Source organism: Danio rerio, chromosome 7 (assembly GCF_049306965.1).
Source record: "Danio rerio strain Tuebingen ecotype United States chromosome 7, GRCz12tu, whole genome shotgun sequence".
NCBI classification, from domain to species: domain Eukaryota; kingdom Metazoa; phylum Chordata; class Actinopteri; order Cypriniformes; family Danionidae; genus Danio; species Danio rerio.
In genome coordinates this window covers 43,730,218-43,743,398 of record NC_133182.1, presented here as the reverse complement: position 1 = coordinate 43,743,398, position 13,181 = coordinate 43,730,218, and the positions used below count along the sequence as shown (strand labels likewise).

The 13,181-nt window shown below is 35.4% G+C and overlaps 1 protein-coding gene across 16 annotated transcripts in view; it reads left to right on the top strand.

Moving 5' to 3' along the window:
• cdh8 (cadherin 8) overlaps positions 1 to 13,181 on the top strand; it is a 288,795-nt gene that overhangs the window by 239,774 nt on the left and 35,840 nt on the right. For all 16 annotated transcript variants that reach the window (XM_073907200.1, XM_073907192.1, XM_073907199.1 and 13 more), the window contains 2 exons: positions 3,576 to 3,743; positions 5,890 to 6,077. In XM_073907200.1, coding sequence (XP_073763301.1) covers positions 3,576 to 3,743; positions 5,890 to 6,077 — 356 coding nt within the window. The remainder of the gene's footprint in view (positions 1 to 3,575; positions 3,744 to 5,889; positions 6,078 to 13,181) is intronic.

Here is a 13,181-nt window from a genome sequence, read left to right as displayed (position 1 = left end):
TTGAATTCCATCTGCATTCTGCTTCCTTTTCAACCTTGACTTTGTTTTTTCCCTAATTGCATTTTCAGCTGACTTGTTAACAGTGTGTCTGTAAGCAACATGATTAAATAATGGTGAAATTACATTAATAAGCAATGAGATGGAAATGAACAGCTCGTAATTTGGAAAAAAATAAAACGGCACACAATAAACAAGTCCCGTCCAAATTGTATGTGCATATTAAACAAACAGACTTTAAAAAGAACACCTTTTCTGATTTATAACCCCATGCATTTCAATTTTCTCTGAGAACGCAAATGGTCGAGAGGAGGTGTGAAAACCTAAACTAGAGTGCCGTGTGCATGATTTTCCTGATTACCAAACATGTGCAGATGGCTTATTCAAGTGAGCCAGATGTTTTAATGAATGTTAATGAAAAATAAGAGGTAAAGGGAAAACAATCATTAGAAACCGTTTGACACATCCAACACCTCGTAGGAAAAGAGACACACTTGATAAATAAGTAAACATCATGCACTATTTCATTACTTGCTTAATGGCATGCAAAAAAGCAGGGGGAAACAATCAAAAAAATCAAAGTAAATCTCCAAATACCTATGGAAATGAATTGTTTGTGTTTCCTCGCTTCCATGATCATCAGGAATTCATTTGAATATATAATGATAAATCAGGATGACAATTGAATGAGTACTGCAGTGTGAGAGCATCATATTCAGTGTTTGACGCACACACACAGACACAGCTGTATCTACATCTCATGCAGCTCTGTGTTTCCATAGTCCTGTTGACAATCAGAGCACTTCACCTCTAAAAATGCACCTTTTTAGTTTGCTTAAATTAGTGTGGTCTGTTGGTTTCCATGACAGAACAAGAAACAAAGACATGTAAGTGCAGCATGAAAAGTCTAGCAGACAATGCATGCGCGCTGTGAATTATTCATGGGTAATGGAACCAGAGCCGGGCCTAAAACACACTTACCTTTCTTCCTGTCAAATGTCTTTGTTTCTTTAGATCATTGCTTCTGTTATTTTCTAATATTTTTATTATAATACATACACACACACATATATATGTATATATATATATATATATATATATATATATATATATATATATATATATATATATATATATATATATATATATTATGATGATCACTTGCACATGGTTAAGGCTCATTATTAATCTGTTCAAAGTTAAAAAGAAAGTGCCAACCTCTGCTATATACGCGAAGATATATTTTTTAAAGAATCTCAAACTCTTGTAAAGCAAGCATCGCTTTTCGTCCAGTTTCTTCACGCAAGGAAACTGGAGCATGCAAGCATATAAACACTCGCGTGCACAGCTGATGCCCTCATCAGTGAGAGTGAGTGAGAGTCTCTCTATGCGCGTGATCATCCTCTCATTCTCATCCTCTCCGCTTTCGGGATTCAAACTATTTTGTCAAACTCTCAGTTTCATTGTTAAACTTTGCTTTTAAGAAAACTACAATTTAAAAATTATTTTCAACCGGCCAAAGTGGCTAGTTGGTGTGGTTGTCTAACCTGCCACAGCTGTAAGCTTCCCCCATTAGGCGGGTTGGTGGGTGTTAATGTCAAGCCCTGATTATTTGTAATAAGTTAGGTTCTTTAATACATGTGATATATGTACTGTACCTTTAATTTTACCTCCTTAAAGAAAACCATTAAATCGGTATAAATACAGCACTACAATATCACTTACTAGCATACCTGCCAACAAATCTCTGAAAATGCAGGAGACCGGGGGGAGGGGGTGTTCGTGGGTGTCCGGGGGTGAGGTCTCTGAATAACACTGTTGAGAACCGGACAGGATGCAGCGAGTTTTGTGCATTCACTGCGATCGGGAACTGTACTAAAGTTAGCAACCCGGGGGTGTTTACATTCTGTACCAAAAAGGAAGGGGGATGAAATTACAGGAGTTTTCCGGAAGAAATAAAAAACAGGATGGTTTTTTCGAAAATTGGTCTGAAATACGGAAGACTCCTGGGAAAAATGGGAGTGTTGGCAGGTATTCCTACCAGTTTAATAATGATTTGATCAGCTGTAGTTAGAAATCAGACTGTTAAAATCTTTTAAGCCTAAGGACTTATTGTGCGGTTCTGTCGCTATCTTGTGGATAGAAAACATCAACCGTCTTTGGTCTACTCCGTGGCAGGCTAATGGTCAGTAACGAGCTCTCTCAGATGTTGTAAATATTTAAAAATAGGCACTATTCTTATAAATAAACTGCAAAGTTGCAATCTAAGCAACTACATTCTCGACTAAAAATCCTCAAAAGTACAACATGTTACAACAGCAGTAATATTTGTCAAACTGTAGAGTGCTTGTTGCTAACTGAATGTGGGCGGAGTGATAAACAAAGTTGAAGGGTGAAGAGGCCTTTGTGTGCTGTTACTGACAAAATATTGCACAGCTATCAGCCTATCAGATTCAAGAACCAGACTGAACTGTTGTATTTATATACTGTATATATATATATATATATATATATATATATATATATATATATATATATATATATATATATATATATATATATATACAATACAGTAATTTAACATACAGTAGAAACCTGATTGATTGTCTAAGATTAAATGTCTATGAAGATTTTTAGTCATCCAAGTCATTAAATTTATTGCAAAGCATATTTTTCTGTTTATTCAAGATATTTTGTCACTTTCCCAAGTGACTTAATTGAAGTGATCGTGATTTCCCTGGATTTAGGCTCATCACATAAAACATAACATCATAAGACTCGCAAATTGTTGTGGGAATCATCTCCACGATGGTAAAAAAAAAACGTGTGATCGCAGTGTGAATTGGGGCGAAACGCCTGTAAAGATGAAAGAATAGTGTTAAATGATGGGGAATCTCAATCTATAACCAAGTGTATGGTAAAACATCTACAATGTTAAGAAAACAAATATTTCAAGATGTTTTTGGAAGATTTAAGACGACTAAAAATGTGTGTACAGCTTTTATTTAACACACAGAGCTTTCATTGTATGACACATTTGGGTTTGAGTGTTGTCATGGATTTGAGTATTGTTACCTGTGAGTGCTTTGGGTATTTGTTTTGTTATTATTTTTAGTCTTGTATTATTATGTTTTATTATCATTTGATATATTTTTGTAAGAGTCAATGATGGTGCATACAATATTAAGGATTATAAGACACAGACAGCATAATTCACATTCAGTTGGAATATAAATGACTCCAGGTGCTGGGACAAGTCTTCTGCAAACAAACAAGCTAATTTGCAATGCCAAATGAAAGCGGCACAGGCAGTGCATGGCAGAATAAGCTGGTCTGGGTGTCAAGGACAAGGGAAGAGCTAACAGATTTGGCAAACTGCGCACCTCAGAATGTACAATGACATGTTTATTTACGCCATGCTCTGTATTAAAATATGGCATAATCTTATATCCTTTTTTTTCCCTTTACATAATAAAATCAAAATAAATAAATGAAAGGTTTTATCAATGCTTTATTTATTGATTTAAAATATGAATTACATAAAACCAATGAATACATTTGTTGTGATTGTTTTACAGCAATCATTAGGGTGGCTCTGGCAGGGATGGATCGGGAGATGAGGGAAGAGTATCTTGTGGTCATTCAAGCTAAAGACATGGGAGGTCATATGGGTGGCTTGTCAGGAACCACTACTGTGACAGTCACTCTTACTGATATCAACGACAACCCACCAAAGTTCACAAAAGGTAAGATGTAATCCTTTATATAAAGTATTTTAAAATGACCTATGCTACCGTTCAAAAAAGGTTCCATTCATATCTATTTTTTGCCTCATTCAAATGTACTTGTTTCATTGTGTTGTATTAAAATTTTAAACAAATCATGCAAGAGAACATTAGATGTGGATTTCCTGTAATCTGTAGCTTCTGACTAGTACATCAAATGTAACAAGCAATTTTTTGACACCAAATAGTTTCTAATTATTATCTAGAACTAATTAATGCATGATGGTATGCAGGTAAAATTGACCATATTGGGATTGTAATTTTATCTGACTATTTTTCTGACATTATTGTCAGACCCCCTAGTTTTGCACAATCGCTGAATTTGCAAAATCAACAAAAAGTCCATAATTTATTAAAAAGATATTTATTTCAGTTTTAAATGAATTGTTTTCCATGACTTTTAGATCTTGCATATGCAGCGCATCTGATGTATTTTAATGTCTCGAAAAAAAATGACCTCTCACTTGTGCCCTCACAATCATTACATTACATAGAATAGGGAGCGGCAGGAGTTACCACTTGTGCAGTAAGCAGACGCAGATAAAGCGTGAGGGATTTACATGTGAAGTCATAGCAAAAATGAGATGTTTTGAGCAAACATCTAACAAACGAAGCAATGAAACAGACAGATGGAGATTGGTTCACAGATGACGGAACGTGACCAAAGTGAAGGATATTATTTGTGCTTTACATGTATAGCTGGTATTATGGTATGTGTAAAATTGATAAATGATTTTGTTTTCCATGCCATTGACGAGTTTAACGGCAATCCGTGCGTTAGGTGTATTACGGAAGGGGACGTCCTAATGCATGTCCTTTGTATCAGATGCTCTGGGGAGTGAAATCTGAAAGTAAGAAAGATTGTGGATAAAAATAAGAGTTATACAATCTTCCTTTGGCTTAATCCCTACAGTTTTACATCTTGTCTTGACAAATATAGTCAAAAATAAAGAAGCTTAATTTTTAAGATTTATGACATTGTCATTGTTTTAGATTGCACACCTAACATAGTAACATAGTAGGCCACCAGTAATATGGTATATAAGATATATATATATATATGTGTGTGTGTGTGTGTGTGTGTGTGTGTGTGTGTGTGTGTGTGTGTGTGTGTGTGTGTGTGTGTGTGTGTGTGTGTGTGTGTGTGTGTGTGTGTGTGTGTGTGTGTGTGTGTGTGTGTATATAGTATTATTATTTTTATCGCAAAATTGTCCACAAATTTCTGGAAATTACAGCTACAAAGTCAGTAATTTTTATCGCAAATAAACTAGGGGGTCTGTATTGTGCATTGCAATAACATTAGCATGTAAATCAAACAAAGCACAGCCTACAGTAAAGGTTTTTTTTTTTTATAATCCAAAAATACTTTTTTTAATTATATTATTTTAACATTAAACGGATCACTCAAAAATTAAAATGATGTCATCAGTTTTTCATCTTCCTCTTGTTCCAAACATGTTTGAGGTTATTTCTCCTCTAAGGAACTCTAAGGAATTTATACAATATTAAAGAATAATTTTTTTTTTTTTTTTCAGTATGTCTTGTGTACATTCATAATCATTTAGTACTACTTAAGTGTGAGTAAATGTTAAAGAAATGTTCATTTTGGGTGACCTATAACTTTAATCCCTGAAAGAAAACCAAAATAATTGATTGTTTACAATAAATAAAAGATCGGGCCACAATGATGCAATAAAACAGTTTACATGAATGTTCGCTTTTATTAAAACTGGAATATGGCACATATTTAATATAACTGTTGTTTTGATGATTATGAGCTAAATCCCATAGGCTTCATCGAACTGTTGTGTATAAATGAGGACAGTTTAATACGAATTGTGACTCAACATATCATCAATATTAAATGAGATGAGATTGGATTTATTACTTTATATTTAGTGCAGCTATGGTGATAAGAAGAAAAGGAAATAAACTTGAGCAGTGCTACGAAGTAGACAGTATTTAGTAGAATAGTATGTACACATAGATAAATGAAATGTTTAACACACTCTTTACACACTATTTTGGTACAATTATTGTTTTTCTAAATGCTTTGTGTCACCTAATTGACCAGATTATTTTACTCTGTTATGACTCATCTCTAAAGGTTCTTATGAGTTCCACATACCTGAAGATCTTGGCATCGGGAAACCTGGAGGAAGAGTAAAAGCGAATGACAGAGACATCGGGGAAAATGCTAAATCAACTTACACCATCATAGGTGGAGATGAGAGGGATGTTTTCGAGATTGTCACTGATGCTCAGACTCAGGAGGGAATCCTCAGACTCAAGAAGGTAAGCCTGGAAAAGTAGACTTAATGTGCCATTGGGACTCCCTAACAGTTGTAAACTGTCTGTTACAGGATTGTCTCTGGGTTGCATATTGTGAAAATATGAAAAGTGGCTCATTACCGATGACAAATGACTGCTAATATTGCAGAAACAGAACTTCTCAGTGTGTGCTGCACGGGTCGGAAACCTATTGACACGGGGTGGCGTTTTAAATGCAATTTCCAACACCGTGCCGTACCCTCCAAAAAGAAAGAATTAATCATGCAAATTAATTAATTATGCAAATTACAAAATTAGTGTTTTACTCTTTTTAAGGTTTGTTGCTTTATTTTCACTCGTGGTGCTGTTGGGTTTCTTGTTCGCTTTGAGTTATGTCATGTGGTGATAGGTTGAGTATTTTTTCTATGCTTGCATGGTTGTGAGGGTCACACTTATTGTGGATTGTGCAGGTCTTGCTGTAAACTCAAAATATGATAGTAGTAACTTCTTTTTTATAGAGAATATTGATCCGAAACCAAAAAGCAACAACTATAACAGAACAAACTGGCTATCATCATTTTTTTGGCTTCCCATTCAGCTCATAACTTCATAATGCAGGCTACATGATTTAAGAATGACTTCTGCAAGTGCAGTAAAAGAAATGTCTGACCACTGCTGGATTGCATGCTCTTTTTGCAGTGGCTGTTTTCTTGGAGATGCTTACTTTTAAGTTTAGCACAGCTGAAAACTTACACTTACAGTCCCTGAACACCTAAATTTGGAAGAAAAACTGCAGTCCAGGTGTTCTGAGGGTTGAGAACTACTGTAGCTCTGAACCCCTTGACTTTCTATGCTCAATTCTCAGCCCTTGTGTAGCAGCAGATATTTGCATATGGAATGGCCATTGTATGCAAATGAAGGACCCTTCACAGTGGATGAGAGGACAATGAAGCCCTTTTATCTTACAGGGACGTCTTGTGCAATTGTGTTGCAACAATGTTGCACATTGTGGCAAAAATATGGTAAATTGTTCATGATAAATATATCTGGTTTTGCATTTTATTAAATAAACAAACAAACAGGAGGCAGGTGCACATGTACTTTGTACATAAGTATAGATTGTTTTAAATAAATAATCAAGTAAATAGGTAACAGCTGCACATATACTACCTGACAAAACTCTTGTCGTTAATCCCAGTTGTAAGAGCAACAAATAATTACTTGACTTCTAGTTGATCATTTGCAAAGGTGGCAGAAGGTAGATTTTTCAGATTAATCATCTGTTGAAGTGCATCTAAATCATCACAAATACTCCAGAAAACCTATTGGAACCCACATAAACCCAAGATTCTCACAGAAATCAGTTAAGTTTGGTGACAGAAAAACCATGGTTTGGGGTTACATTTAGTATGGAGGCATGCAAGACATCTGGAGAGTGTATGGCAGCATCAACAGCTTGAGGTATCAAGACGTGTGTGGCCCATTACATTACAAACCACAGGAGAGGGCAAATTCTTCAGCAGGATAGCGCTTCTTCTCATACGCCAGCCTCCACATCAAAGTTCCTGAAAGCAAAGGTCAGGGTGCTGCAGGATTGGCCAGCCCAGTCACCAATATTAAACATTATTGAGCATGTCTGGGGAAGGATGAAGGTGGAGGCATTGAAGAAGAATCCAAAGAATTTTGATGAACTCTGGGAGTCCTGCAAGAACGTTTTCTTTGCCATTCCAGATGATTTTATTAATAAGTTTCTTAAAGTCCAGGCATGATTACATTTTATTTTGGTAAAAGCATAATCTAGAGGCTTTTGCCTTACATATAAGCCACTTCTGATACCAAATGATCAACTAGAAGTAGTGTAGAGTAAATAAATATTAAGTAACTAATCTTGAATCAAAATCTAATCATTACCCTATGATAAATGCATGTGTATAATTAGTATTACGCTGTAATTGCGAAATTACAGAGTCATTTTACTGCAACTCTCTTATTTTAAAATAAGTGTAATCAAATAAATAAATGGACAATGCACATTTAACATGCACAAGTTGTAAATGATGATGAACCTGTGCGTATTACGCATATGTGAACAACATGATGAGTATTTTATGAGGGAATTAATCTAAAGAACATGGACATGATCTATATTTACAAAAATATTTATTTCAGATGCTTTAAATAATAAGCTTTATTCAGCAGGTTGATAGGTTGATGCATTATCCTCAGCACCAGTTTTTTTTATAATTTTTTATTAATATAACCAATTATTAATATTATATATATATATATATATATATATAGATAGATAGATAGATAGATAGATAGATAGATAGATAGATAGATAGATAGATAGATAGATAGATAGATAGATAGATAGATAGATAGATAGATAGATAGATAGATAGATAGATAGATAGATAGATAGATAGATAGATAGATAGATAGATAGATAGAACCAATTATCACTGTCCAATAATGTTATATTTTTTTAAATCAGCACATCTTTAATGCAGAGGTAGGCACAAGATCACAGTATAATTCATCAAACAATATTTATTAAAGCTATTACAGGTATTATAAAAGTTTTTAAGCAGTTCATTCTAATGCGGAAAGTGCAGTTACAGGTAAAAAACCATCAACATTAAAAATTACAACATAATTATTAAACTTGGTCTTCAGCCACAAAACATTTGCTTTAGAACAAACAATAAAGCTGTTTGAATTGGAATTTTTTTTTTACAAAAAGACTTACTGCTAGCATTATTATTGATTTTTACCCCTATAGAGATGTGTCTCAGAGCCAATGGTAGATTCCAGCAGAGCTGTCTGAGGCAAGGCTGCTCTCGGTAGATTCATGAGCACCAATCAGCTTCTCACAACTTGGAGCTCACATCTCTGTAATCACAGAAACACATTTTCAGATAGGCTATATTTTGTTACAAACAAACACTTTTGAAGTTAAACACTTAAACTACCAGGAGGTCAATGTCACATACATAACAGATTTCGAATAAAACATTCATGTCTCCATGTCATTGACTTTTACTACAATTCTCTAAATTAAATTATCTGGTTTTAAAATTGTTCTGATAAAATAAGACCAATTAAATAAATAAATAAATAAAAAACTGCATTTATACCTATATATATATATATATATATATATATATATATATGTGTATATATATATATATATATATATATATATATATATATATATATATATATATATATATATATATATATATATATATATATATATATATATATAATACCTGTATTTATGTGCTGCCTGTGTTTTAACGTTGTACATTGATATCCAGCAATGTTTACTCACTGAATCAGTGGTTATCATAAGCAAATAAATAAATAAAATGACAATGAGAAAACCAAGGTGATTTGTGGATGCCAAAAAGTTATTACAAGTATAAGGAAATAAGTGCCTGGGTCACATTCAGCATCTGACGACTCATCTGAAAGTGGTCCAGAGTCTCTGAGACACAACGCACAATATTTAAATATTTTAGCCTGTTTTAAGATTATTGCCATTTTGTTTGCTATAGTTTTGCGATTTATTCTAGTTTGCTGCATGCTTTCCAGAAAGAAAATAATAATAATTAGGTGAAGCTGTTTGTCAGAATTTGTCATTGCATCAGGCATCATATGCAGTGTGGAAATGTATTATTGCTCATTATTGTCTGAAGGCTATTTTCATTGTTTAAATAACATGGGTTATCTTAATATATGATTACCAACATTGCACTGTAATATTACACCACTCAAATATGTGTTTGCTTACTTATAACTGTCATTGTCAATGCACACTGTTTTAGCTTATAAGTTATTAGTGTAGCCTTCATAAAAAAAAAAGAGAGAAAAATAAAACAACGGATTACACAATCATGTTATTACTCAAGACCAGGGGTGGGCAAACTCGGCCTTGGAGGGCCAGTGTCCTGCACAGTTTAGCTCCAACTCTAATCAAACACACCTCCTTATAGATTTTTAGGCTGCGTCCGAAACCGCCTACTACTCAGTAGGTACTGCATTTGAATGTAAACGTACTACTCGGCTGTTAGAAAAGTATGTTCTATACAGTATGAATGTGAAAAGTATGAATGGAATTCGGATCTACTACATACGCCATTTTGTCGTGGTCATTCGACCTACCTGCGTCATTTGCGTCGCTTCACTCCCATTCATGAATTCGCTTGCGGGGCATCATGGGATAGCGCAGCGTGCATGGGATGCGCACTTCAGAATCTCGCGGAAGTAGTAAGTCATCCGGGTACTTCTCGCATACTGATTTTCAAATTCTATGAATTCGGACATACTACTCGGCTCGCATACTGATTTTAGCGTACTATATAGTACGGAAGTATGCGGTTTCGCTAGGGTTGAAGCTAAACTATGCAGGACACCGGCCCCCCAAGACTGGGTTTGCACACCCCCTTGTTTTAGACTCTACTTTTTGACTCTCTACTTTTTGTTAACACAGTGGCATGATGCAGTGAAATAATATGCTTTTTAGCCATTTCTCAGCAGAGTATAGGGAACATTTATTGGTATTTTCAAATACAATAACCCACAGTGATTCTTGTGCTAAACAATATCATATATTAAGCTACATTCTGTGACACACATACAGTACAGTAGTAGTATTTGTAATTTTCTAGTGAGTTTGGTCCTCCAACATTTAATCTCACTGTAAAAAATGCTCCAGGTGGAGTGATACAAACTTAATAAAAATAAAATAAAATAAATCATGTTGGCGTGGGTTTTCTCCGGGTGCTCCGGTTTCCCCCACAGTCCAAAGACATGCGCTATAGGTTAACTGAATTAACTAAATTGGCCGTAGTGTATGAGTGTGTGTCTGAATGAGAGTGTTTTGGTGTTTTCCAGTACTGGGTTGTGGCTGTAAGGGCATCCACTGTGTAAAACATATGCTGGACAAGTTGGCGGTTCATTCCGTTGTAGTATCCCCTGATGAATAAAGACAATAAGCTGAAGGAATATGAATGAATACATTTTTTTTACTAATAACAAAAATACTACTACTACTACTACTACTACTAATAATAATAATAATAATAATAATAATAATAATTTTAATACACATTTTTACAAATGTTTTATTAAACAAACATAATAAAATAAAATAAAATAAAATAAAACAGTAATGCCCAAATAATAATAAACAAATAATAGTACAATAAATCCAAGAAAATAACCAAGAAATGATGTAAGAATAAAAAAAAGTGATCTGGTTTGTCTCAGGTCTCTCACAGCTGAATGTGTAATCGCATGCCTGTTTTTTCCTCGTCTTCTCATCCCATAGCACTTGGCCTGGAATCTGTTGTCTGCATTACTAATAGCATGATGGATGGCATTGCATGAGAAAAACAGGCAATCAACAGCCCACTCCAAGCTAACCTCTATACCTCCAGACGGTGCTGGAGTTCAGGAGAGCAGAACAAGCTTGTAAAGCACACAACCCTTATTTTTCCTCACTTTTTCGCACCTGCCACTGCGCGCAGATACACATTTTCCCTAGGCGCTTGGGCTGAGCCAGCGTGCACCAAATATCATCTGCTGCGACTTGGCTGATGCAGTCCTTGTCGACAATTAAAATTTGGTCTAACTTCTGCTCAATATTGAATGTGCATGAACCAAAGAGCCTTTGTAGCAAGGTTAAACATATTGATCCGAGTGAGAAGCCACAGGCGCAGACACTCAAGATACTGCTTTGTTGAAAAGGGATGCACACTTTCATCTCTCTCCTGGCCCCCCCCCTCAGGCTTTTGTGGTGGTGGAGGAGAGGGATGCTGTATTTCCCCTGCTGCTGATCTTTGATGCTTCCAAATGTCCCTGTAAACACACACACACTCAAACCATGCTGGGGGTTTTGAAGAGTCTGCAATGTGCTTATGTATTTTACAGTATATATGACATAAATAATGTTTGGAAATGTAAATTGTTATAAAAAAATATAGAAATAACTGACTTTAACACTATTTGGGTGAAATACTAGTGGACTTTTGCACAGTACTTTATGTGGTCAAATTAAATCACAGCCAGGAGGTTCGGCATGCATTCAATGGACACATGAAAGCTTGAATTGCATCATCTGGAAACGGAGGTCAAGTGATAGCCATAGTCATATTCAGACCTTTCTGCAGAACAAGTGCCAAAATGAAGACCCAGAGGGATGCAGAAGTGCCAATTTCACTGTAGAGAGTCAAATGGCATGCATGACTATCAAAAGAATGAGGTGTTGGCATGATATTTTTAGATGGAACAGATTCGCAGTGTCTGAGATGAGAGGAGCTCGTTTCAGTCTTGCCAATACGCAAAGCTGCACTTGAATTGCGTCCCCAAAAACCGCAATCACAATTAAATGGTAACATTTCTAGCATTTTTCATGGTGGAAGAGAGCAGTTTATTGATCTTTCTTTCTTTCTTTCTTTCTTTCCTTCTTTCTTTCTGTCTTTATTTCCACCTGTCTTAATGTGCTGTTTTATTTTGCCCTTTTTTTTTACATACATAAAACTCTATGAACTGTCACCAAAATGCAATAGTCCCGAACAGCACTGACCTTTTCCAAATCAAGCAAGGTGCCAGCCTGCAGCTTGTTGTGAATTTTACATCATAAGGAAACCTCTGCTTGTAAAGTCCTACTGAAAGCTGCAGTATTCACAGTCCTAACCCGCTTTCTCGCTTTACAGAGTTTCCCATGCTACTTAGAAATTTAGTTCTGTGGTTTATTTCACAGCACCGAAACCTTTGTTTTATTTAGATGCTTTCAACATTTTATTAGATAGAAAAATAGCAAAAAGGGCAGAGAGAGGGGTTGGGGGTCAATTTCGAAGGGCCCATGGTGTTTCAAAACTCTCATCCCAAAAAAGCTGAAGAGTAGAGAATGGAGTTAAGGTGCATCAGTCAGAGTTCTGCATTAAGCCTCATTCACACTAGAAGCGATTTGCAGTGGCAAACATCAAGAGACCATTCATTTAGAACGAGAGAAAGCTACCTCCGGCAACCTTCATCTACGTGAGCAACAGCGACCGTTGGCGACCAGGAGAATCCTTCAACTTGATGTATATGAAGAGCAACTTTCTTGAGCGACAA